At 36.4% G+C, this 27,075-nt stretch overlaps 1 protein-coding gene across 1 annotated transcript in view; it reads right to left on the reverse strand.

Annotated features, from left to right (window-relative positions):
• Positions 1–27,075, reverse strand: part of ACTR3 (actin related protein 3) — a 64,205-nt gene that overhangs the window by 32,725 nt on the left and 4,405 nt on the right. The window contains exon 3 of the mRNA XM_090279403.1: positions 1,688–1,743. Within this exon, the coding sequence (XP_090135529.1) occupies positions 1,688–1,743 (56 nt within the window). The remainder of the gene's footprint in view (positions 1–1,687; positions 1,744–27,075) is intronic.

Raw genomic sequence — 27,075 nt, forward strand, 5'->3', positions numbered from 1 at the left:
CACCTGATTTTGGACTTCTAGCCTCCAAAACTGTAAGTTTCTGCTGTTTTAAGCTACCCAGTTTTTGGTATTTTGTTATGGCAGCCTTAGGAAACTAACATAAGCACATACAATGGTCTAACAACAGTAAACTCAAATACAGGGGTGGACAAAAGTAGGTTTACAGTTGTAATACAAACAAATAAAAATAAACTGTTTCACATACTCACAACCGTAAACCTACTTTTGCCATCCCTGTATAGCTAAATTCAACTACCAGCCCTCAAAAGTACTTCTATACGAGTCAGCAATAGTCAATTACTGTCATCAAATTCTTTAAAAAAAACAAGTCAAACAACTGATATATAAATGTGGAGAGAAAAGTAAAGAAAAGCAAACCTGTCTTTCAGTGTAGACAAAGATAACAGTACCACCAAACTAAGACCACTATATTCCCAAGAATAAGCTTTTTCATCAGTATCATCTAAAATCCATTCTAGGTATTAAAGAATTAGACTTAGGTAGTTGACTAATTTCTTACAAAATCAATTCTAGAAAAGTATACCAAAAGTATATCAGAAGTGCCAAAGTCAAAGAGGTTTGTTTCCAAAAAGTAAAAGAAATATATGTAAAAGCTCCCCTCTTATATACAATTTTGATAGTGTTTTTCTCATATTTCACACATTTCATTTTGTTCTTGCTATACAATTAAAAAACAATTGACCTGTTCATGTCCACTGAGTGACCAAATGAGACTAAAGATCTACAGTTTTAGGCAAGCCTAATAATTTCTACCTAATTCTTAACTTCACTAATTCTGAAACCTAAGCTGCTTTCACTACTCTGGCATGTTTATTTTTCCACTTCTTTCTTATTTTCATAAATTAATAAGAATACACAAAAATATTCAATCACACAAATGCTACTGGGCAAAACTACTGACACTCCCAAAATTAAATTGTCCAGGAGTTAGCACCACCAAGCAAAGATTCAAAAGGTTTGTCATCTAAAAGCTGAAGTTTTAATTCAGCAGTTGGAAGACTAGATCAGGGCATGCAAAAGGTAAATTGTTTGAAAGTCAAACGTACAAAAGCATGCCCATCAAGAACCAGATACCTAATTTATGCTAACAAATAAAAACACTAACAAACCAAGTGTAAGAGTACTTTTTTTTAAATTACTGAAACACAAACTACTGAAAGTTGATAACCAATTAAATAAAAATAGCACAGAATAACACTGTGTGGTTATATCAGAAAACAGCTGAAGTTAACATTTCTCAAGATGAGGTGCCATCCTTATTTTGAAACATAGGCTCTCATCAGGGAAGTCACCAAGCACAAGGCACTGCAAACAGTAATCAAATCCACAAACCAAAGGACAGTCTTCACAGGGGTGTGATGGAGGGTGCATGTCTTAACAGTCAGTTCAAGTATACACTGTTAACAGCAATATCCTTAAAGTAGAAAACTGTTTAATTCATTCATTTTTTTCTTTAAAAAGATATATTTGGGAGATTTGGTAAATGAAGCTTAACAGAGAGGAGAAATGAATGGTTAGAGGTGCAGAAATGAGATCACCCTTAAAACTTCACAAACCATGTATTTAAAGGATTAAATATTATAAGTGTATCAAAAATGATTATCTCTTAGTTTAATTAAGAAATAGATCTTTAAATCAGTTTATGTGAGGCTTAAAAGAAACTTACAGGAAGGGATGATAAACTGTGGTTCTGTATTTCCAGCATATCCTAGTTTTGTATACCTGTAAAACAAACAAACAAAAAAGTTACAAGGATTTTACTTACATCTTAACAATTATTAATGTAATTCTTAGATTTCCATTTATTATAGAGAGGTTCCATGTGGGTATATAATACATAAAAATTCCATAGCTTCAATTCATTTAAACATCTCTACTTTCAAAATTATAAATACCCATAGCTTGTTTTTTTATAAATCTTCACCCAAGGATATGCTTATTGATTTTAGAGGGAGAGGGAGGGAGAGAGGGAGCAAGGGTGGGAGAAACATCAATGTGAGAGAAACATCAATCAGTTGCCTCCCCTATGCGCCCCAACTGGGTATCAAGCCTGCAACCTAGTCATGTGCCTTGACCAGAGATCAAACCTACAACCTTTATGTACAACACTCCAAGCAACGGAGCCCATACCTTTTAAGCAGAAATTCCACTTCTAGAAATTGATCCTACAGGGATATCCAAACATATTTCAGTGAAGCAACATATAACAAGGCCATGTTCTGTACATATACGTGTGTGTGGATGTATATACTACATCTTTTTTGCTACAATCTTCCTTATAACAGCAAAAGACTGGAAATAACCTAAATAACTATCAAATGAGAAACTAGTTAAATATACTAAATTTACACTATAGAATATTATATTGCTATTAAAAGAGATTGAAGAAGCTCTTTCTGTACTAATAGAAACAATCTCCAAAATGTACGGTCAAGTGAACGAAGCAAGGTACGGAATAATGTTTCAAGTATTCTATATTTGTATAAAAGTAAAGGGAAAAGGTAAAAACAAAGTAACAGTTGATTGTATAGGTATAGAATATCTCTGAAAGAGTACAAAGAAATCAGTAACCGTAGTGGGGTAGATGATGGGCAGGGGTGAGAAGGGGATCTGAATTGCATAGTCTCATACTGTATGAATATATCACCATTTAAAAATAAGTATAATTTTAAAAATGCCATGTGGATTCAGCCTCTATTTTTTACAATAACAGAATAATAAATAACAAGCAGCACATTGATGGCTACATGGGAAAATCTATTAACCATGAGCAGGCTTTAAAGAGAAAGTAACAATATTATTCCATATTCAAATCCACTGCTAAATAGTAAGCAGGTAAATTGCTGACATTCTTGTATTCTGGTAATATCCCCAGGACTTTTTTCTAACATAAAAGGAGGGAAACCTCTTTGGGGGGTATTTTAGCCCCAAAACTTTGTTTAAGAACCTGAGAGTACCAAATAAGACTGAACCATTAAAAATAAGAGAGAAACAAACTGTTCAGAATGTAATACTGCTCTACTGACTAAACTCCTTCAAAGGTTCCCCACTACCCATACATTTTTAAATTATTTTTATTATATTTTTCCCATTACCATTTGTTCCCCTTATATCCTCTCCCACCTCCACCCACCCCCTTCCCCTGTAATCACCATACTGTTGTCCATGTCCATAAGTCCTTTTTCTTTTTTGCTAGATCCCTCCACCCACCACCAAGAGCTGTCAGCCTGCTCTCTTCTATGAGTCTGACTCTATTTGGCTCATTTTAAATATAAGTAAACAAAATATCTTTGCAAGACATACAAGAGAGCCCCTTTAATACTGGCTCCTGACAACCTCCCCCAGAGGCCCTGACAACCGCACCAGACTCCCTCTCTAGCAATAAAACTGCTGAGTTTCTGAGCAGACAACTCATTTCAGGCCACAAGGCCACTATTAACACTGTTCCAAAGACAGGAAATGAGGTCCTTTCATCGCAGATTGCAACGTCTAAACTCTTACTCAACCTGAAAAATTCAGGTTAAATATCACTACCTCTGTAGGAAAACTTTCAAAACCTCCCAAATAGTTGATTACCTCCGCCCTTGTGAGTACAAGTATTACTTAATAATAATTCCTAAGTCTTAAAACTCACTCATCTATAAAATAAGGAGAAGTAACTCAAGACTGTTCAGACTATCAAATAAGAGAACAAGATAAAGCATTAAATGCAGCACCTGGCACAAAATACACATTCAATACCTGTCAATTCTTGATTACAATTACTCTTTTCATCCACTCTCCAATATTCCCATTCTTACAATAATCAGATAAAAGCCATCCAGATACCTGAATTTTTAAATGCTTATTTATAATCATAGTACAAGTTATCCCTTTACTCAAAAACCAAAGTCAGTCTGTAGATTTTTCAGATTATACTTCATATCTGATATATTTTTATCACCCTTCCAAATGTTTTTATTCTTCCAAATCAGTTTCTTATTAAAGTGAAACCTCTGTGTGTAGTAAAACAGAACTCCTGTAACAGACTGATGTAATCATGATTGAAGAGCTCACATTCCCCTGGTTAGGGGACAGAAAAATTAGAATTATTCAAATGCACAAAACCACCATCAAATGGTATAAATAATCTGTTCCCATTGAATTAATTGAAAAATCAACTGTAACCTAACTGAAATAAGAATGCAGAATTAGTTAAAACTATACCTAAAACAGTAGAGGCTACCGGGGCCCTGAGAGGAGGAGGGTCAACAGTGCAGTTAGCCACTCCCAAGGACAAATGAAACTGACTGTGCCCTATCAAAATAAACACTTGTTTAAAACAAGACACTGACTAAAACTGTCTGAGCCACAACACCCTAAAAGTCTACTGTCTAACCAACATTTAGTGGGAAGATCAATACCTAATTATTCCTTTGGCTAATCCCTCCACTTTTATTACCATTTTTCACCACAGCAGTTCAACTCACTATATACACTGCCCCCAACAGACAACACATGGAATGTTTTGCTTCCAATTCTAAGACCCCTACAAAGCAGAATAAAATAATCTCTGAAAAAAACTCACTGCTTAACTCAAAAATCTTCAAATAAGGCTGTACTGCCTACACGATTAAGTATAAAAATTGTGCCCATTTCTATAAAATGATGAATTGTAAATAGTTCCCAAAGTCCTTTCCAACAAAAAATTATGATTCTGATTTCTTCAGCTGAATATTAAATTTCTCCATAATACGCCCCAATTCTACTACACCTGTCTCCCATCGTTTGCTTCCATGAACACAACTCAAAAGCACACTCATTTTCCCCTACCTAATTTACACATTTTCCCTTCACACAGTACCTGTGCTTACACTTCACCCTCTCAAAAAGCTCTCACAACTTAGAGGACTCCCCGATGAAGTTTTTCCTGATCATTTTAACTATCAGTCAGTTATCCTTTCCTTCAATAAACTCTTTTATCTCTGCCACTTGCTGAACATGCATACAAGCCTAATTGTTTTGAGTGTAAATCATCATCGGCAGCCGTCCGTCTCGAGAGACGATGGCGTAGCTTCTTGAGAGTCTATCTGCACCGCCGAGAATGGCTGTGCAGTCCGACTCGGGAGTGACAATCCCTGCCGCACTTGTTACAGGTGAAGGCAGATGGCTGTTGTTGCTGCTGTTGACGCTGCTTCCGCCTCGATCTTTTCTGGACCGCCTCCTTGTTGCGCGCAGCCTCTGCGCGTGACGTACCTTGCCTGACCGCGAGCCTCCAGGCTAGGCGGTCGTCTGCTTGAACTTCCCATGTGTTGAGATTGATGGAGCATTGTGTCATGTCCTTTTTGCAGATGTCTTTGAACCGCAGTTTTGGGCGCCCTGTCATCCTCTGGCCTTCTGCTAGCTCGCCGTAGAGGAGGTCTTTGGGAATACGGCCTGCATCCATTCTTTTGACATGGCCGAGCCACCTGAGGCGTCTCTCACTAAGAACTGCATGCAAACTGCTCATGTTGGCTCGCTTCAGCACCTCGGTGTTGGGAACCTTATCCTGCCAGGCGACATGCAGGACTCGTCGCAGGCACCTCATGTGGAAGCTGTTGAGTTTCCTTTCGTGCCTTGTGTAGGTGGTCCACGTCTCGCTGCCATAGAGGAGAGTGCTGAGTACGCAGGCTTGGTAGATGCGCAGTCTGGTTTTCTCAGTGAGGCTGGAATTGTTCCACACTCGCCGGTTCAGTTTGGCCATAACTGTGGCTGCCCTGGCGATTCTCCGGTTGACCTCCAAGTCGACTGACAGAGAGCTCGAGATGGTGGACCCGAGGTAAGTGAAATCGTTGACAACCTCCAGGGTGTATCCATCGATGGTGATGCATGGTGGAGTCCCCGTGCCTTGAGCCATAACGTTCGTCTTCGTCAGGCTGATGGCTAGTCCGAACTCCTTGCATGCGTGGGAAAGGCAAGTGACTAGCTGCTGGAGTCCCTCTTCAGAGTGTGATGTCAAGGCTGCGTCGTCGGCGAAGAGCATCTCACGGATGAGCACCTCTTTGACTTTGGTTTTGGCTCGTAGACGGGCCAGGTTGTAGAGCTTGCCATCGGATCTGGTGTGAATGAAGACACCCTCGCTGCAGTCCTTAAAGGCGTATTGGAGGAGCATGGAGAAGAAGATTCCGAACAGCGTAGGCGCGAGGACGCAGCCCTGCTTTACTCCACTGCTGACTGGGAAGGCCTCAGAGGTTGCGCCGTTGTAGGACACCGTGCTGTGCATGTTGTCGTGAAAGGACATGACCACAGCAAGCAGATGTGGTGGACAGCCAATCTTCCGTAGCAAGCTGAAGAGTCCGCTTCGACTGACCAGATCAAACGCCTTCGTGAGGTCGATAAAGGCGAGGTAGAGTGGTTTATGCTGCTCGTGACACTTCTCCTGCAGCTGGCGTAGGGAGAAGATCATGTCCACTGTTGATCGGCCAGCTCTGAAGCCACACTGGGACTCTGGGTAGACGCGGGAAGCAAAGGTCTGCAGGCAGGCAAGAGTGACCCGGGCGAATACTTTGCCGAGGACGCTGAGGAGAGAGATGCCCCGGTAGTTGTTGCAGTTGCTGCGGTCTCCTTTGTTCTTGTACATGGTGATAATGTTGGCGTCTCTCATATCCTGGGGGATGTAACCCTCCTTCCAGCAGAGACAGAGTAGATGGTGGAGCGGCTGTAGCAGGACTGGTTTCCCGCTCTTTAGGATTTCTGGAGGGATTCCATCGCTTCCTGGTGCTTTCCCGCAAGCGAGGCGGTCGACGGCTTTGCCGAGCTCTGCCGCAGTAGGTGGGGTGTCTAGCTCCTCCATGACTGGTAGGTCTGGGATGGCGTTAAGAGCAGTGTCTGTTACGGTGTTCCTCGTCGCGTACAGCTCGAGGTAGTGCTCGGTCCACCGCCGCATTTGCTGTTCCTGGTCAGTGATGACCTCACCTGTCTTGGACTTAAGGGGGGCGATCTTGGAGGGGATTGGGCCTGTTGCCTTCTTGATACCCTCATACATTCCTCGTGCGTTGCCTATATTGGCGGCTTCCTGGATGCTTCTGCACAGGTTTAGCCAATAGGTGTTGGCACAGTGGCGGGCGGTCTTCTGGACTTTGTTCCTGGCAGCCCGTAGAGCTTGAAGTGTACTGGGAGTGGGCGTGGCCTTGTAAGCCAGTAGGGCCTTCCTCTTAGCCTCGATCACGGGTTCCATTTCTTCCCAGTGAGCCTCGTACCAGTCAGCGTTCTTCCGCTCTTTCTTCCCGTAAGCAATAATGGCGGAGTTGTATATGGCGTTGCGGAGACGTGACCAATTGGATTCGATAATGTCGTCTGCCGCCATTCCCTCGCCGAGTGCATCTTCCATCCTGTTGATGAATTGCTGGGTCTTAACTGGGTTGCTGGCACAACTGGTGTTGATGCGTGGGCGACCCTTCATCTTGGAGTGGTGCAACCTCTTCGGCATTATGCGCACCTTGCTTACCACAAGGGCATGGTCCGTGTCGCAGTCTGCACTGTGGTAAATAGTATACCCTAAATATGATACTAAGATATCTGAGGAAGAAATCATATTACAGTAGAAAGTCTCTTAAGAGACCTCCATATAACAAATTCACCAGATCGATCAACACTCTATCTTGGTCAAAATCAAATTTCCTAGGTTAAGAATATTCAGCAATAAATTACTTTCAAAATAAACACCAAAAGAAGAATCTAATTAACTTATTAATACAAGTCAAAACAAGTATGCTCTCCCCCAAAACACAAAAAGCTATATAAAGTATATCAACTGTATGAATATATCATCACATCTAGTCATTTCTACCACATTTAAAACCTCACAGCAAAATAATTTTCTAAACTGAGGGGGTGTAGGGTAACAGCCAAATATATTTCCTAATGTTCTACAGCCTTGAATTTAAAATTAAATGATTTCTACAGAACAAAATCATGTGAAGTCTGAATACACTGGATAGAGATCACTAAATTATAATGTTTAATGATTATCAGAGATGACAGTATCTCCATAATTTTTTTAAAAACATGAGGGTAAGTGTCCAAAATCACTTAACTTTAAAAGTTGTTTGGCCTCTAAAAGTTAATTTGGTTCCTGACTCAAAGAAAAATGTGGTATAGAATACATCTTAAAGAAAAAATAGAGAAAGTCATATACTAAAATCCGGAAAAGACTTGCTAAGTTAGACTGAACATTCAAAACATCATATTTTCTCTGGTGGACAGATAGCAAAGTGGTAGGTAAAAAAATACTAATTTGACTCTTCCAAAACACTCCCGTATTCTATTAGCAAATTTTTTAAATTGGTTTGGAAATTGGGCTTTGAAAATACAAAAAAAGTCAAAGTTAAGAAACAAAGTACAGAAAGCATTTAGGAAATATGTTACAAAAATTAAAAAATCAGACTGGGACTATGGAACTGTCAAACTTAAAAAAGACATTTTAATGTTCACATAAAACACTTTAATGTTCACATATGAGCAGAGATGAGAGAAGCATTTAAGTAGAGGAGGGAGGAGAGATGAGAGAAAAAGAGTCTAAGAAGAGTAGAAGGAACTGAATCTAATAGCTAAGTCTAAAGGGATGAGCTGGAAAATGAAGTATATTCCCAACCCTTTACAAATCAATGCATAAAAATATAGTAATATTTAGCCCTGGCTGGTGTGGCTCAGTGAACTAAGCACTGGCCTGAGAACCAAAGTGTTGCTGGTTCAATTCCCAGTCAGGACACATGCCTGGGTTGTGGGCCAGGTCCCCAGTTGATGGTGCTCAAGAGGCAACCACATACTAATGTTTCTCTCCCTCTCCTTCTCCCTCCCTTCTACTCTCTCTAAAAATAAATAAAATCTTTAAAAAGATATATATAGTAATATTTAAAGAGCACATTCTAATAAGTTGGAGGAAACTTGGTTACAGCTATAAAAGGTTTGCTTAAAAACTTCATTTAAGTTTATTCTATTAGAAAAACAATAGTAAATTTTTTGAAACTTTCAAACAAAAGCTTTTCAAATGCAAACATCCATTAACATACCTTAATTTTATCAGTTTTGATACTCAAAATGCTAGTTTAATTAAAACATTTTTACAGTTAAACTCAAAGTTCTTGACAGACCCCATAGAGAAGAAATTACAAAAGATGGCAGAAAAGTTTCTCACTTTTTATCTGACTGAAAGAAATTCCTTTCTCGGGGATGGAATAAGATATTTCATGTAAATGAAAATGAAAAAAAGGCTGGGGTAGCAATACTTACACAGACAAAACAGATTTTAAAACAAACATTATATATATAAGAAATAACACACACTACATAAAGCAAGCAATTCAACAAGAGGTATAATCCCTGTAAACATTTATGCATCCAACATAGGAGCACCTAAATATGTAAGGCAAATATAGATCGGCATAAAGGGAGAAATTAACAGTAATAGTCATAGTAGGGGATTTTTAACATTCCATTGACATCAAAGAATAGATCTTACAGACAAGATCAACAAGGAAACGGCAGCCTTAAATGACACACTAGATCAGATGAATTTAATTGATATGTTCAGAGCATTTGACCCCAAAGCAGCAGAATACACATCCTTTCATGTGCACATGGAACTTTCACTACGACACATAGACCATGTGTTAGGACACAACACAAATTATCAATAAATTTAAGAAGATTAATATCATATCAAGCATCTTCTCTGACCATATGTTATAAAACTAGAAATCAATCACAAGAAAAAATCTGAAAAACGCACAAAGACATAAAGGCTAAGTAACATGTTACTATACAATGAACAAGTTAAAATGAGGTCAAGGGAAAAAAAAACAAAAGATACCTTGGGAAAAAAAAGAGAATGAGAACACAATAACCTAAAATCTATGAGTTACAATGAAACCAGTCCTAAGAGAAAAGGAAATTCATAGGATTACAGTCTTATTTCAAGAAATAAGAAAAATCTCAAATAAACAATCTAAGCTTACACCTAAAGGAACTAGAAAAAGAACAACAAACACAGCCCAAAGTGAGTAGAAGGAAAGAAATAATTAAGGTCAGAGTAGAAAGGAACAAAATAGAGTCTAAAAAACAATACAAAGTATCAACTAAACGAAGAGCTGGTTCTTTGAAAAGATAAACAAAATTGACAAACCTTTTAACCAGACTCACTAGGGGATAAATAAATAAATAAATAAATAAATAGGACCCAAATAAATACAACCTGCAGTGAAAGAGAAGTAACAACTGACACCAAAGGAACACAAAGGATTGTAAAAAAAATGTTATAAACAACTACATTCCAACAAATCGGACAACCCAGATGAAAATGATAAATTCCTAGAAACATACAATCTTTCCAAACCAAATTAGGAAGTATCAGAGACTGTGAATAGACAGATTACAATTACAGAAATTGAAGCAGTAATCAAAAAACTGCCAACAACAAAAAAAGTCCTGAACCTGATGGCTTCACAGGTGAATTTTACCAAACATTCAAAGAACTAACACTTATTCTCATACTACTCCAAAAAACTGAAGAGGAGGAAAGACTCCTAAGCTAATTTTATGAAGCCAGTATTATCCTAATTTCAAAACCAGATAAAGACATTACTAAAAAAGAAAATTATAGGCCAATATCCCTGATAAACAAAGATGCTAAAATTATCAACAAAGTATTAGCAAATCACATCCAGCAATACATTAAAAAGATCATACACCATGACAAGTGGGATTTATTCTGGGATACAAGGTTGGTACAATATCTGTAAATCAATAAATGTGATACACCACATAAACAAAAGGAAGGATAAAAGCCACATAATCATATCAACAGACGAAGAAAAAAGCATTAGATGAAATCCATCACCCATCAGCAAAATGAGAATAGTGAGAATACTTCAATGTAATAAAGACAATATATGACAAACCTACAGCCAACATCAGACCCACTGGGCAAAAACTACAAGTGTTTCCCTTAACACAATCTTGACTGGCAGTTTTATACAAAAGCTTCCCCATATCACTGGCAATTTTTTCATAACTGAATATAAAAATGAAACTACTAAATAAACTTCAATATTCTTTACACATAATATTGAAATTAAACTTTGTACATATCTTCTATATAACTTTTAATAACTTTTTAGTATGGCAAAGTGTATACCATTTTATTGTGCTTGAAAACACGATTTAATTCATGACTGGTCAACAAATAAGATCAGGAACAAGACAGGAATGTTCACTTTCACCACTCTTATTCAACGTAGTACTGGAACACCTAGCCACAGCAAGCAGACAGAAGAATAAATAAAAAGCATCCAAATTGGAAACTAAGAAGTAAAATTATCATAATTTGCAGATGACAAGATAATGCATATAGAGAACCCTAAAATTTCCACCAAAAAACTACTAAAACTGATGAATAAATTCAGTAAAGTAGAAGGATACAAATAAATATCCAGAAATCAGTAGCATTTTTATACACCAGTAATGAGCTATCAGAAAGGGGAACTAAGAAAATAATCCCATTTACAAATGCTTCAAAAAAACAAAAACATAGAAGTAAATCTGACCAAGGATATAAAAGGTCTGTACTTGGAAAATTAAAGGACACAAAGGACGAAACTGAAGGAGATACAAATAAGTGGAAGCATATACAGTATTCATGGATAGGAACAATTAACATGATTAAAATGTCAATACTAACCAAAGCAACCTATAATTCAATGTAATTACTATTGAGATACTAATGTCATATTTCACAGAACTAGAATATTCCAAAAACTTATGTGGACCCACAAAAGACATCAAAGAGCCACAGAACAATCTTGAGAAAAAAGATCTTTAAAACAAGTGCTATAGGAAGAGATAAAGTAAACATCAGGAGGAATGCAGCACTTCCTGGAGTGCTACAGTCTCCCCAATGTTTGCCCCCCACTATGTGATTTCAAAATACACTACAAGACCATAGTATTCAAAACATCATGGTACTGGAATAAAAGCAGGCATATAGAACAATGGAATATAACAGAAAGCCGAATAATAAACCACTGCCTTTATGGTCAAGTAATATCTGACAAAGGAGGCAATAACATGCAATGGGGCAGAGATAATTCTATTTAATAAAAGGTGCTGAGAAAACTGGATACATGCAAAAAATGAAATTAGACTACCTTCTTGCACCACACAAAAATGAACTCAAAGTGCATTAATGACTTAAATGTAGACTCAAAACCATAAAAATCCTAGAAGAAAACACAGGCAGTAAAACCTCAGAATTTCTCATATCATCATTTTTTCTGGTATATCTCCTTGAGCAAGGGAAACAAAAGAAAATAATAAACAAATGGGACTACATCAAACTAAAAAGTTTATGCACAGCAAAGGAAACCATTAACAAAATGAAAAAACTGAATGGGAGAACATATTTGCTAATGGTACATCTGATAAGGAGTTAAAAATCCAAAATTCATAAAAACGTATAAAACACCACCAAAAAGACATACAATCCAATTAAAAAATAGGCAAAGGACCTGAAGAGAAACTTCTCCAAAGAGAGCATACAGATAGCCAACAGATATAAAATGATGCTCAAAGGCACTAATCATCAGAAAAACGAAAATTAAAACCACAATAAGATGTCACCTCACACCTGTCAGAATGGATATCACCAATAAATCAATAAACAAGTATTGGAGAGGATGTAGAGAGAAGGGAACCCTTATATACTGTTGGTGGGAATGCAGACTGGTACAGCCACTGTGGAAAACAGTATGAAGTTATCTCAAAAAATTAAAAATCAAACTGCTTAATGACCCAGGGATTCTATTTCTGGGAATATATCCAAAGAATCCCAAGACAACAATTTGAAAGAATATATGCACCCCTATGTTCACTGCAGTGTTATTTACAATAGCCAAATTTGGAAGCAGCCCAAGTATGTATCAGTAGATGAGTGGATAAAAAAGCTGTGGTACACTTACACAATGGAATACTACTTTGCCATAAAAAGGAAATCTTACCCTTTGTGACAGCATGGATGGACCTGTAGAGCATTATGCTAGGTGAAATAAGCCAGTCAGAAAGGTAAATACCACATGATTCATTCATATGCAGAATCTAATAAACAAAATAAACTAACAAACAAAAAAGACTCATAGAGAACAGACTGACAGCTGTCAGTGGGAAGGGGGTTTGTGGGGCTGCATGAAAAAGATGAGGTATAACACGCACACACAAAAAGAAAATAAACAAACAAAAAAATGTATTAACAGACCCAAACAACAGTATGGTGATTACCAGAGGGAAAGGAATGTGGGAGGACATAGAAGAAGGTAAGGGGTGGGGGATAAGTTAAGGTAGAAGAAGTCTTGATGTGGCATGGTGAACACACAATACAATATGCAGATGATATATTTTTAAATTGTATACATGAAACCTATACAATTTTATAGTCAACCCAATAAATTCAAATAGAAAAAGAAACTCCTTTCTGTCCATTTGCATTTGATAATTGAAACACTATAAATTAAAATTTAAAGATGTGATCACTTTAAACTAACCATAAAAAAGATCAAACTGTAATAAAGCAAATAAATAATTCCAAATCAATCATTTTCAAATTAAGAATTTCGCGAAGCATACGAACACATACCTCTCCTAGTTATAATAATGTTCTTTAGAATTAAAACTAATACTGACAAAAGATCACTGTGAACCATTTTAACTTTATTTATCCAAAGTCAATTTTTTGCTTTGCAGTCATAAATTTTGTCAATATAATTTATTTTTACACAGCTCTTGTAATTTTCTATTAAGTTTGTGTGTTCAAAAAAGTCATTTATGTAATTAAGCAACTTCAGAAGACAATACCTAACCAAATACAAAACAAATATGCAAAAAGCATTCATACACACACCAAATTCTTTCTATGTTGCCTTTAGCAAAGACTCTTCCATCAGAAATCTAGTAGACACTTTGATAACATTGCCTCCTATTAAGTTTTAAACACCAGATTAAATAGCTTGGATTTTTCTTAAATCTGCAATCTGGATAACCTCATTAGTGTAGGATTCAGACTTGGTACTAGCTTTCACACTTTCAAGATATTTTCTCAAATCAACATACAGATTCATGAACTTCCAACTAGGTTTTTAAAGAAATAGAAAAATTTATCCTAAAATTTGTATGGAATCTTAAGGGATCATGAATAGCCAAAACAATCTCAAAAAAGAACTTTAGAGGTCTCACACTTCCTGATTTCAAAACTCAATACGAAAACTACAGTTACCAAAATGACATGGCACTGACATACAGACAGACATACAGACTACTGGAATGGAATAGAGACCAACAACAAACTCTCCCATATATGGTCAAACGACTTTTGGCAAGGATGCCATAACCATTCAAATGATGAAAGGAGTCTTTTCAACAAACAGTGTCAGGGAAAACTGAATATCCACCTGCAAATGAATAGAAGTGGACCTATATCTTATAACTCATACTGGACCAAATACCTATATGTAGGAGCTAACACTATAAAACTTAGTGGAAAACATAGGGAAAAGCTACATGACATTGGATGTTACAATGTATTCCTGGGTGTGACACTAAAAGCACCAGCAACAAAAATATATAAACTGGGCTGAACTAAGTGGCTGGGTTGGTGAAGTATGGGGTGGTCTGTGGGCTTTACTTTAAAACTGGTTTCTCTTTTCTATCCTAATGGCTCGGACCGAAAGGGCCCAGAGGTCTGAGAGGGGGGGAAACCTAAAATATTTCCCTCAGCCCAAACTAAGTATAATGGGCAAAAGGGTTTTGGACAGGTGAGATGTGCCTGGCACACCTTCCTCCAAATAAGCCCTTCTTTTCCCTAATGTGGGACATTGAAAAATTAATCCCTGTCTTTTGTCATCTAGTGGGTATGGACTGAATGATGTCCTTTAACCCTGTTGTCAATTCTGTTGCCTCCAGAATACAACAAGGATGCCAGCCTGTTAAACCAAGCACGCTGTTGTCCGGGGACAGCCAACTGACCTGGAGTCTGCACAATCCTACCCCATGTGGGAAGGCCACCCTCCCCTCCACACCCCCACTCTTATTAGGGATTTCTGGACCCAAGGGTAGGTAGGATGACGACCATGTCTAGCTTGAAGCAGCTAGAGGAGCTCGAGACCTTTGCTCATTGTCCTTTATAAGATTATAAAGGGTCTTAAGTCTGAGAGGGAGGGATTGTTATTTTTTATTGTTAAAATATTTATTTATTTATCTAAAAAACAAACAAACAAGAATATATGAAAGGGTGAAGCGGGAGAGCTTGTATGTACGACCCTGGGCATGGACTTGGGGCGGGATTGCTGGGGGAGGGGAGTGCTTGGTGGAGGGGAGCAAAGGGGAAAAAACTGGAACTATTTTAACAATATAATCAATAAATTATACTTAAAAAAAATATATATATATATATATATATATATATATAAACTGGACATCATGAAAATTACAAACTTGTTTACCAAAGGGCACTTATGAAGAGTGCAAAGGAGAAAGTAGTAAAAACCTTTTCTGAAGAAATAATGACTGAAACTCTCCCAATTCAGTGAAAGACATTAAGAGGCTCAAGGAAACACAAGCAGAATAAATACAAAGAAAACCATACCATAACCAAACTACTGAAAATCAAAGATAGAGAACAAGTATTATAAGCAGCCAGAGAAAAATGGCCTATTAACAGGAAACAAAAATGCAAATTACACCACATTTTTATGAGAAACTATGGAGACCAGAGAAGACAGTGCAGTAACATTTTAAAAATGCGAAGTGGGTGAGGAATCAGTGAACGAGGAAATTTATATAAACAAAAATGTCCTTCAACAATGAAAGTGAAAAAAAGACAATGCAAGGTTTGTTCTATGCATAAAGTTTTAAATTATTAAATCTAAGTAAACGATGAGTAGTAACTTTTTTAAAAAGATGTATATTGTAATCCCTATAGCAATCACTAAAAAGAATTGCAGAGATCGTTTAAAAAGTCAAAAGATAAATTAAATGGAGTTCTAAAAAAATTCAAATACAAAAATGCAGGAAAGAGGAAAACAGGAAAAAACAAACAACAAAGAGAACAAATTTTTAAAAACCAATGAATAAAATGGTATACCTGAATTCAACCAAGTCCATTATCACATTAAATTTGATGGACTAAGTCTCCAATTAAAAGGATGAAACAAAACAGACTGTTGAAAGGTAAATCCCAACTATATGTTGTGTGCATGATATGCACTTTAAATAGAGACGGAGAATGTAAAAAGATGTATGGAAAGCAAACAGTAAGCATAAGAAGGCTGGAGTGGCTATATTGATATCAGAAAAAGAATAACACCAGAGATAAAGGAAACTTTTATAATTATAAAAGGGTAAATTAATCAAGAAAATAACACAGTCTTAAATATGAAAGAAACTTTGTCATCTGGTCTCTCAGCAACCAGTAAATAAATTATATCCACATACCACCTCCCAAAGAAAAATTAATAATGGCATAGAGGATCAACACTAACAACCATTATAACCTACCTGACATTTACAGACTATACACTTAAAAACTGCAGAACGTGAATTCTTACTAAGTAAACATTGTACATTCATTTAGACAATGGATTAACAAACTGACCCAAAGGCCAAATCTAGTCTGTGCTCTGTTTTGGGTCACCAGTAAGTTTTAAATGGTTTTTACATTTTTGAAAAGGGGAAGAATGGCGAATGAGGAAGGGAAAGAAGCAGCAGCAACAGGGACAGAGACCGTATGTGATCCACAAAGCCTAAAATATTTACTATCTGGCCTTTTACAGAAAAAGTATGCCAATCCCTGACCTGGACCATATGCTAAGCCATAAAACAAGTCTCAAAAAATGTAAAAGCCTGAAATAATAAGTAACTAATGTTCTCTGACTACAAAAAATAAATAAAATAAGAAAACAACAGTGTTAAAGAACAGGATCCCCAAGGAGATGGGAGGGGCTTTGACCATAGAATGGTGATGACAAGCTTACCTGGCCTGACCCCGTGTCAGACATTTAAAAATAAAGGAGAACCATGAGGCTTTGAAAAGGAAGGTAGAAGGCCAAGTGGTTTGCAAGGAGGTAAAGGGGAGAACCACGTGATTCTGGATTAAGAGCTGGAGACCACTGTGACACAGGCAAAACCTCCCCATCAGGCATGAATGATTGGAAGCTGCAGGTAAAACTGAACTGTGTCTGGGAAGCAGGGGAACTGTATCTCTGACTTTTCTATTCTAAAACTAGCCTGGTTTAGCAGGGGGAGGCAGAATTATATGTTTGCGGGTGTTTTAAAGAAAGTAGGACTTAACAGCAGAAATTCACCAATAATCTAAATATGTATAACCTTTAAATAAACAATTCCTTTTCTTTTCACCAAACTCTGGTATTAAGAATTATGCTTTTTGGTGACGAGCAACTGAGCCCCTCATAACCAAACAGCCCATGGGTTTTATTTCAATTGGGGCAGCCTATGGGTTCTGTTTCAACTGCAGTGTCTAGAAAAACCTCAAATAGCTAGAAATAAAACATACTTCTAACCATAACTGACGAATCAAAGAAATCACAATGGAAATTAGAAAACATACCAGGTTGATTAGTAGTGAAAATTTTTTTAAAAATCAAAATTTGTGGGATGCAACTAAAGCAGTGCTTAGAGGGAAATTTACAACTTTAAGTGCTTATGTTAGAAAAAAATATAAAGGTCTAAAATCAATGACCTAAGATTCCAGTTCCACCCTAAAAAGCTAGAAAAAGGAGAGCCAAGTAAACCCAAAGTGAATGGAAAAAAGTAAATAATAAATTCAAGACCAGAAGTCAAGTTAATAGGAAACAAAAAGAGAAAATTAACAAGCTAAAAATTGGTTCTTTAAAAAGATCTACTAGGCTGATCAAGAAAAAATAAGTACAGAAATGCCAACATAAGGAATGTAAAACCAGTTAACCCTATCCACCATACAGACATCAAATGGATAAAAAGAGATTATAAAACAACTATGCCATCAAATTAAACAACTCAGATGTAATGGGCAAATTCTTTCAAAAACTTACCAAAATAAACACAAGGTGAAACAAAATCTATTTGAATAACCCCATAGTTACCAATTACCAAAAAACAAACTCCAGGCTCAGATGGTTTCACTGGTAAATTCTATCACACATTTAAGGAAAAACTAACACTAATTTTACATACGTACTTTTAGATAACAAAGGAGGAAAGCCATCCAAAATCCTTTCATGAAGACAGAATATTCCTAATATCAAAATCATATAAAAACATTCCAACTAAAGAAAATGGCAGACCAATGTCCTTCATGAACATAAAGTTGACTCTTGAACACTGGGGTTAGAGGCGTCAGCACCCCTGCAGTCAAAAATCGCATATAACTTTTGATTCCCCAAACTCTTAACTAAGAACTCATTCTTAGTCGATTAACACGTATTTTGTTTGTTATATATATTGCATACTGTATTCTTAAAATAAAATCAGCTAGCAAAAAAATGTTAGTAAAGTATTGAAAAACATGTGAACCTTAATAGTTTAAATCTGTGTTCAAGTGTCAACTGTGGATGCAAAAATCCTTAACAAAATAAATGCAGTGATATGAAAAAAGGATACACCGTAACTAAGTAAGGCTTAGACAAGGAATGCAGGCTTAGTTTAACAGTAGAAAAATCAAACTTCACTTTTTAGAACATCTCAATAAATTTCACTGGTTTAAAGACTAGGCCCAAAGACAATTCATGCATAGACATGCATATATATTACTTTAATTTAAAACATGCCATTGGGTTATCTCAGCACTTGAATTATGAATCCACTTTACTTCTTTACACTTTCCTATACTTAAAAAATAAAGTGTCATTTTCTAAAATGGTTTTTAAAGAGATCATAAAATGAAAAAGGCAAAACTATCCTAATCTATGTTTATGAAAACTCATAAAATCAATACAATATTTTGAAAAATTAAACTTTGTGGTCGAGGAAAGCAAGTTAAAAAAAACATCTCCCTGGATTATGACAGCAATGAAAAAAATACAGTGCTAATTTTGGCTAGAAAGAAGGAAAAGGGACTTGGTGATTGCTTAAAGGGAACATAGTAAAGGAGAGAATTCAAAAGCACTTTTCAAGTTAACATAAGACTTGGTGACTAGAACAGGAGTAGGAATGTAACAAAGTTAAGAGTGTGGGTAAGACTGGACTAGTAGAAATAAATGACAAAAAATAAATGCGTTTTATAAAAAAAAATGGTTAATCTACCGTGGTTCTTCCTAACTGCCTCTGGAGAGAAGCAAAGTCTATTTGATGACAGTCAACAATAATGTACATACTGTACTTTTAATCTTAAAAAACAAAAGATTAAACAAATATAGCAAAATGTTAGCAGGCAATAATTCAGATAAATGGGAATATCTTGTTTTATTAATCACTGTACTTTTCTAAAACTGTTGAATGGAAGGATCTGGACTCCTTTGAGTCAACAGAAACAACATTCTATTAAGTCTTTTTAGGCCTAGGAAGTATAAATCTAACTCCTTTTTACTACTGGAGAGTAAAGAAGATAGACCTGAGAATCAAAGTCATGAGTGAAATGTCTGCTCCAGCATCTACTATGTTGTGATGATAGACTTTATTTCTAATGCATAAGGAATAAAACTGAATTCACAAGGATGTCATGAGGATTAAAGACAAGAGTGAATGGCACTAAGTATTTAGTAAACATTTCCTTTCCTAGATCATTTTCCTTTATCCATAGGCCTCCTTTTATTCTTCTATCCATTCCTGTAATTATTTCTTCAAAGACTCTTGGCAACATTTTCCCAAACTCTTTGCACCAACCCAACTATCCGCCACTGAAGATGTACATTACAGGAGTTAATACTTGTCTCATGAAAGAAGCCAGTCACAAATGGCCACATATCATTTACAGGAAATGGCCAGAATAGGCAAATCATCTAAAGACAGGAGGTAAATTAGTGGTTGTCAAGGGCTGAGGGCAGGAAGAATGGAGAGTTGATAGCTAATAGGTATAAAATTTCTTTTTGGGGTGATGAAAATATTCTAAAATTGACTGTGGAGACAGCTGCACAACCTTGTGAATGTACTAAAAATTCACTCGGTTATATACTCTAAAAGGGTAAATTTTAAATGGTATGTGAATACTATCTCAATAGTACTGTTTAAAATAGAATAAAATACTATGCTCAGACTAATACTGCATAAATTTAACTTTTATCAATCTACTTAATGATCTACACAATCTACTGCCCATCAAGTCAATTCCAAACCATTTTGTCCCACCTTAAATCCTGAAATAAGGCAGAGTATAAATAAATAATGTAAACTACTTGCTGTCCCGACCCTGGCTGGTTTGGCTCAGTGGATTGAGCGTCGGCCTGCGAGCTAAGTGTCGCTGGTTCGATCTTCCAGTCAGGGCACATCAGAGAAGGAAAACTCTGATTCCAAAAAACCTCCGCTGCCTTGCGGCATACCTCTTCAGGGGAAAGGCTAAGGGAGTAAACCCCGACAGAAAATCCGGAGCCGGAGTCCCTAAGGCGGTTTGACGTTGTAGTCAACACCGGCAACTCCTGCGGCGCACCTGAAGCCAAGCTGTATTGACTCCGTCTTTCCCTTGGACCCTTCAGCTGCGAAGAGAGGGGGGGTCTGCTGCATGGGCAACAGCAGACCCTCCATATCACCCTGCCCAGGCTCTGTAGCTTCAGCTTCACTGGAGAGGACACTCCAGCGCCATCACAAGATGTCGATTCAACACGGGAGGAGACAGATACCGTGTCACTCCCGAGTCGGACTGCACAACCGTTCTCGGCGGTGCAGATAGACTCTTAAGAAGCTACACCATCGTCTCTCGAGACGGACGGCTGCCAACGACGACTTGCTGTCCCACAGCTCCCAGTTGGAAAATCTCAATTCCAAGTAGGGCAATCCTAGCCCAGTCCGCTGCAGCTCAGTGGAATAAGTGTCCCCCTGCCAGCCAAGTAGGAAAATCCTAACTGTCCCCTCCCTCAAATATTTTATAACTCCTTCCTGACTTCCCTTATTTATTGGAAATTATTAAATACTATGCGCGAAGCCATAACTTGGAGAGAAGGTAAACAAAAAGGACATGCTACTATCCTTGAGTTTTCAATTTACTTTACATATCTTTCATTGATAAAGTCTTCCTTCCCTTCCATCTATCATGTCTTATTTATGCTTTTCCAAAAATTGGTCAAGTTCAGCTCCTTAATAAACCATCCTCCAAATACTACAGCCCTTATCAACCTCCTCAAACAACTAAAGACTAATATACCATCCTTAATTATTTCACATACATTAGTTTCATCTCTGGAACTAAACTGTAATCCAAGTTTAAGACCATGCTATAGTTTTCTGTATATACCATAATAATGAGCATAGAACTGAGAATATTCTAAGAATTAAATAATTACTTTCAATACATTTATATAATTACAACCATAGCTGCTATTAATTATTATACGTCAACTATTTTTGCTATGTGCTTTATATTACACTAATCTTTATCATAACACTGCATAGTAGCTGCACTATCTTTGTTCACATAATATTGGGAAACTGCAGCTCAAAGAAGCCTTGTCAAAGTAGTAGTAAAGCTAGATTTGAACTCAAGTATCTATAATCCTCCAAAGGCAATGCTCTTTTGTAGTCTCCCTTAATCATGAGTAGTTGCAACTGAAATAAAACCAGAGAAAGAACAGTAGTTTATCATGCTAGCTAAGTGATCTTTGGCAAGTAATTTATACTCTGTGTCAGTTTCATCTGTAAGAGTCACTGTACCTAACTCATAGGGTTAGGTATCAAATGAATTACTACATGTAAAGCAATTAGAACAGCACATAGTATGCACTATATAACTACTGGCTACTAGTTTTATCATCATAACTCATCATAATAAAGTCATCAAATATACTTTCTACTTTCATAAGCCTGGTTTATGAGTTTATGGTTTCATACTACCTGTAACATAAATACCAAAGTTAGTGTCGAGTTCAGGAACTTCCAGAACTCAATAATCCAGCCCCAAGATATTTTTTTAATTTACTTCAACTCAAGAACAACTTACTAAGCATCTACCATATATCAGACTCTTTCCTACTTCCTTGTACCATATCAAACATTTCAATACTTCTCTGTACCTTATGAAGAATTACTACTTTCTTGTATATCAAACCTAACATACCCAAATTCAACCTTTATTTTTCCCACCTCATTTTGTTTCCTCCCACTGTTCTCTCACTTGGTACACTAGCCTTATATCTGCCTATCAATCCTTTACTCATTTTTTAAGGCCTACTTCAGTTATTATCTCTACCAGCAAAACTTTTTTCATCTACCCTGGAAATTATAAATGCTCCTGTACCTATAATTCCAAAAAGTTTCACTAATGCCTGCTGGACCATTTACCACATTGTCATAATTATTTGTACACATGCGAGCTTCCTAAAAGCAAGCACCATTTTATATTTATCTTTATACTCCCCACAACAAAAAGTACTGCAAAAGTATCTTTTGCTTAGTTCATGCTTACTATATATTTACTGAAGACCAATTGCTCCAACTACAAACAAATACACGCATAAGCTATTACCTCCTTTTTTATGTGTGTGTCCCGTTATCTTCTGAAAAAAATAAGTGCAGCTCGAATTCTTTAAATCGTAATTCTGGTTCACTACTAAAGGAAAAAATTTAAAGAAATAGCCTCTTATATCACTGCATTACCAAATGGGTCCTACTTTCCAAAATATTCCAAAATCACAAAATTACTAGAACTTTATACATCTAACAAAAATCCCATATTATTCACACCATTAATTTTCTTTCTTTTTTTTTAATGCTCTTTCACATGTTTAGATGGAACAGAAATTCTATATGGTTTTACACTTTTGGAAAAGAATGTTAATTCAAACTGCTAGTTAGTAACAGATCAAGTAGTAATTAAAATGAAATAAGGAATTTAAGGCAACATAAAGAAAAATAGTCAACATATTTCCTCATACCCATCTTTTTCCCCACAGTGGACACTGATTTTCTGCCAGAATGGAATCCCTATTCCTATTCTGAAGGACCCACCAATTTAAGACCTGGCAGGAGGCAAAACCTCACGTCCCATTATAGGAGGGAACTGATATTGACCCATTCCATGGCTGTCAGCTACTATACATCACGTGACCTATGTCTAGTTAATATGAGCTTAGGTCAGAACTTTCGATCTTGACAAGATGAAGAGATGGTTTAGAATTCATATGGCTAGTACCTAGTTACAGCATCCTGCAGACCTTCTGCAGAATAACTTTGGTGGCAGAGGGTTGTTACCTGGCCTCCCTTTTTCTCTGCCTCAGGGCTCAAATTCTAGATTTACTACTCAATTGTATCCACTATTTTCTTTAATAAGTTATTTTTACCTGTTTCTCATCTTTAAAATGGTATAGTACCTACTTCACAGGGTTTCTAAAAAGGTTATAAACAATTACCTCAAAAACAAAACTACTAAAGGGCCTTGAAATGTCTCATTTGTACACATCCCATGTAAATAATTGAAATCCAAAAACTAAAATAAATATATCCAAGATATATATGCCTAAAACAATAAAATGGATATTTCTTCATATAGAACATTCATTTTATGAAAATTTTCTCTAAACTTTGTTTAAAATGCTATGTTGGGGAACATAAAATTAGTTTTTCTTATTTCTCATATAATGTGTTTGTATTACAATAAAAACACTAAATACTGATACATGTGCTGCACCAGGCCTCAACCAAAACTATCTTAACAAATAACATACATTATGTTATACTAACTACTAATAAGAAATTTCAACTAATATAACCCACGAATGTGAACTCCAAAGAAAACTGAAGAGAATTCAACAATGAAATCAATTAATAACTAGGAACACTCCGGAAAGACATTTTTCAACTCTGGGCCTCTTTTGCATTTGTAAAATGTTTTACATTACTTCTCAAATTCTCTTTCAGCTCCATAATTTAATGTGAGTCATTAGGCACTTCCCTTAATTCACGAAAAGTGTCACAAATACACATTAAATCCTATTTTTTGTAGACTTGAACTGAATTTGAAAAATGTTTATACAGAAGAAGTGTCCTGTATTTAATTGACTAAGCTCTAGAAGTTCAAATGAGCAAACACTTGTATTTTATCCTAGACCAATACTAAATAGTTTATATTTTTAAATAATTTCAAAAACCAACCCTAAACTGTATTTTCCCCTTCATAACACTTTAATCTTCCTTGTAACAACCTCTCATTCACACTCATTATTCTGACAAAGCCTTAAAGGCACCCTTCACAAAGGGCAAGAAGCCTTCAAGAAGAGATGTTTAAAGATGGAATATTCAGCCGCAAAAGAGATGGACAAAAAGCTCTTTTGAGGTATGTGTTAGGGGTTAGGGAGAAGAAGTAGAAGGGAAAAGAATATATTTGACCGCACAAATTCAAGGCCATTCCTTTCCTGGTTACAAGGAGTATATGAGAATGACCTGAATTTAAATCAAAAGTTTGAAATGGTTTTGAAAAATATTTGAAAGAAAATTATTATAATTCCACAAAATGGTCCTTTGGAAAAATTAGGATATTATAGTTGTCTTTTTGTTCTGTTATAACTAAACTATGTAGGTACTTTTTATATATTTTATGATATAAAGGCCCACATAAAGATATAAAACAAATAGCGTATTTTCCTATTCTGAAGACCAAAACTTAAAACACTAATCCACTAATATCCCCTTATCTTGCTGCTACTAAATAATGCATGTATTTATAAGTGCTTGGTAAGCTATAAAGCATGTTAATGTAATATTATTACTTAACCGCTCTGCCCTTGCCTCTTTATGTCAGTGGCTATTACAGATCACTAGTGTTATGAAAGAGGCTAGAAGGTCCAATAGAATTATTGGGGAGGATTCAAACGCCTTTTTTATAGGGGCATTTTGTTTCAGAAAACATATTGCTTGGAGCTACATTTTAACCATTTCACACTTCTGATCCTACTCCAAGCATTTATCAGTTTCCACATGTTGGAGGAGGGGAAGCATGGAGGAACACCGTGGAGGAAAGTTTAGCCCTATTTTGAGCAAACTCTCCTAAGAAGAAAAACATGGGATGAGATAAGAGGCTGGCTGTCAGCATGGCTGATCTCTCACCACTTCAAGCTGCATGTGCTCAATCACGCTTCTCATTGTGATGTTCCGGAAGCCATATCACATATTCAAGATTTTTTATAGGATGGAATACTAATATTCAACCTTTTGTTTTCTCTTTAAATTGTCATTTTATTAGCTTCAATGTATAACTTCTAGCGATGTTTGCCAAACCCCCCCCCACTTCATTCCTGAAATTTCATATTTTTAACTTCCTCTAGAACATTTCCAATTATGGATCATCATTCCAAAATAAATAACCTATTCCAATTTCACTCAGCTTCTTAAAACCAACTCTCTTATTACTGTCCCACCCAAATTCACAATCTAAATCTTCACTGATGCCTATTTACAATCCACGAGAATCTACTGCGAAGTCCTAGTTATACACCTCCACTGTGCAAAGAAATGAAGTAGGCAAAGCACTGCAGGAGACAAAGCAGGAATGACACTGTGTTCCTTTCCTTAAAATCTTCAATTCAGTGATAAAAGGGAGTGATAACTGAAATAATTACAATGTATTGAGCTCTTACTAGTGCCAATCATTGTGCTGAACCACTTTCATTATCTCAGGGGAAAAAAAAGTTAAGATACTATGATCTCCAAATAACAGAAAAAAATAAGGCCTGCAAAATTAAAAGTTTACAGCTTCAGGTCATCCTAAATGGTGGAGCCTGAACTGAAAAACAACTATGACTACAAAGACCTTGCTGACCATAAATAAACAATCCAAAACAATGCCAGAAGGTACAAACTAAATAAAATTCTAAATAAACAGAATTTGACAACCTTTCCCAAATTCTCTCTTCTGTTCCATTCCCACTGCCAATACCCTATATTCCACCCTCTCTGCAAAGCTAGTGCTTAGAGGGCTGCTTAAAAATATCTATGAAGCCTATTTAAATGAACATTCCTAGGCTCAACCCTTGAAATCCTGAGTCATTGGGTATGGGTATTTCTGAAGCAGTTTTTTAAACCAGACCCCTGATTCTTGTTCATTCATTCAACAAAGATTTCAGTTCCTACTCTGAACCGAGTCCCATAATTTCACCCCAAATACCTCTTTTACATCTGATCCTACTGTATTCCACCCTGAAAATATTCTGAAATCCCTATTTTCAATATTTCACTCCTCTCCTAGGAGATTTTTATTCTTTATCAAGTAAAATTATTTTGAATCAAAGCTTTGCTGACATATAAGGAACACCGGGTACACAGCAAGTGCTCAATAAATGTTAGTACCTTTTCACATTACATAATCTAGTCTGCATTATGTTATTTATTGTGTAGTCCTCAATCCATAAAGTAGGGCGGTGGTGCAGCACATGCTAGGAGGACTACAGACAAGAATCAGTTACTCTCCCCTTTCTGCTATATATGCTTCTCCTCATATCCTACCTTCACTAAACGTTCCTTAACTCTTCATGACAATGGTCTTTCTTTCCTTACAACCTTCTTAATAGCCATTACTGTTAGAAAAGTATCTTAACATTTGATTAATGCAGTCTTCCAACATCTTCTAATTTTTTTTAATGATTTTTAGCTCCTGTCTCACTAAGATTCTTGAGAGCAGACCGTATTATGCATTTTCATTTTATTTCCAGGAGTGCGTGGACTACTGCTAAGTACAAACACATAGTTCTTGATAAATGTTAGCTGTTATTACCTGATAAACAAAACCTTCTCTATTCCCCCACCCCATAAGAGAACAAATTTTTTCTGGAGAATAAATTTAAGCAAAGTTACAAGGAAATAAGTCTAGGAATCCACATATCCAAGAAAAAAAAATCCTAAGTCACAAAGATTTGCACAGTA

The sequence above is a fragment of the Furipterus horrens genome, unplaced genomic scaffold (assembly GCF_987537825.1).
Source record: "Furipterus horrens unplaced genomic scaffold, mFurHor1.1.pri manual_scaffold_1, whole genome shotgun sequence".
NCBI lineage: Eukaryota > Metazoa > Chordata > Mammalia > Chiroptera > Furipteridae > Furipterus > Furipterus horrens.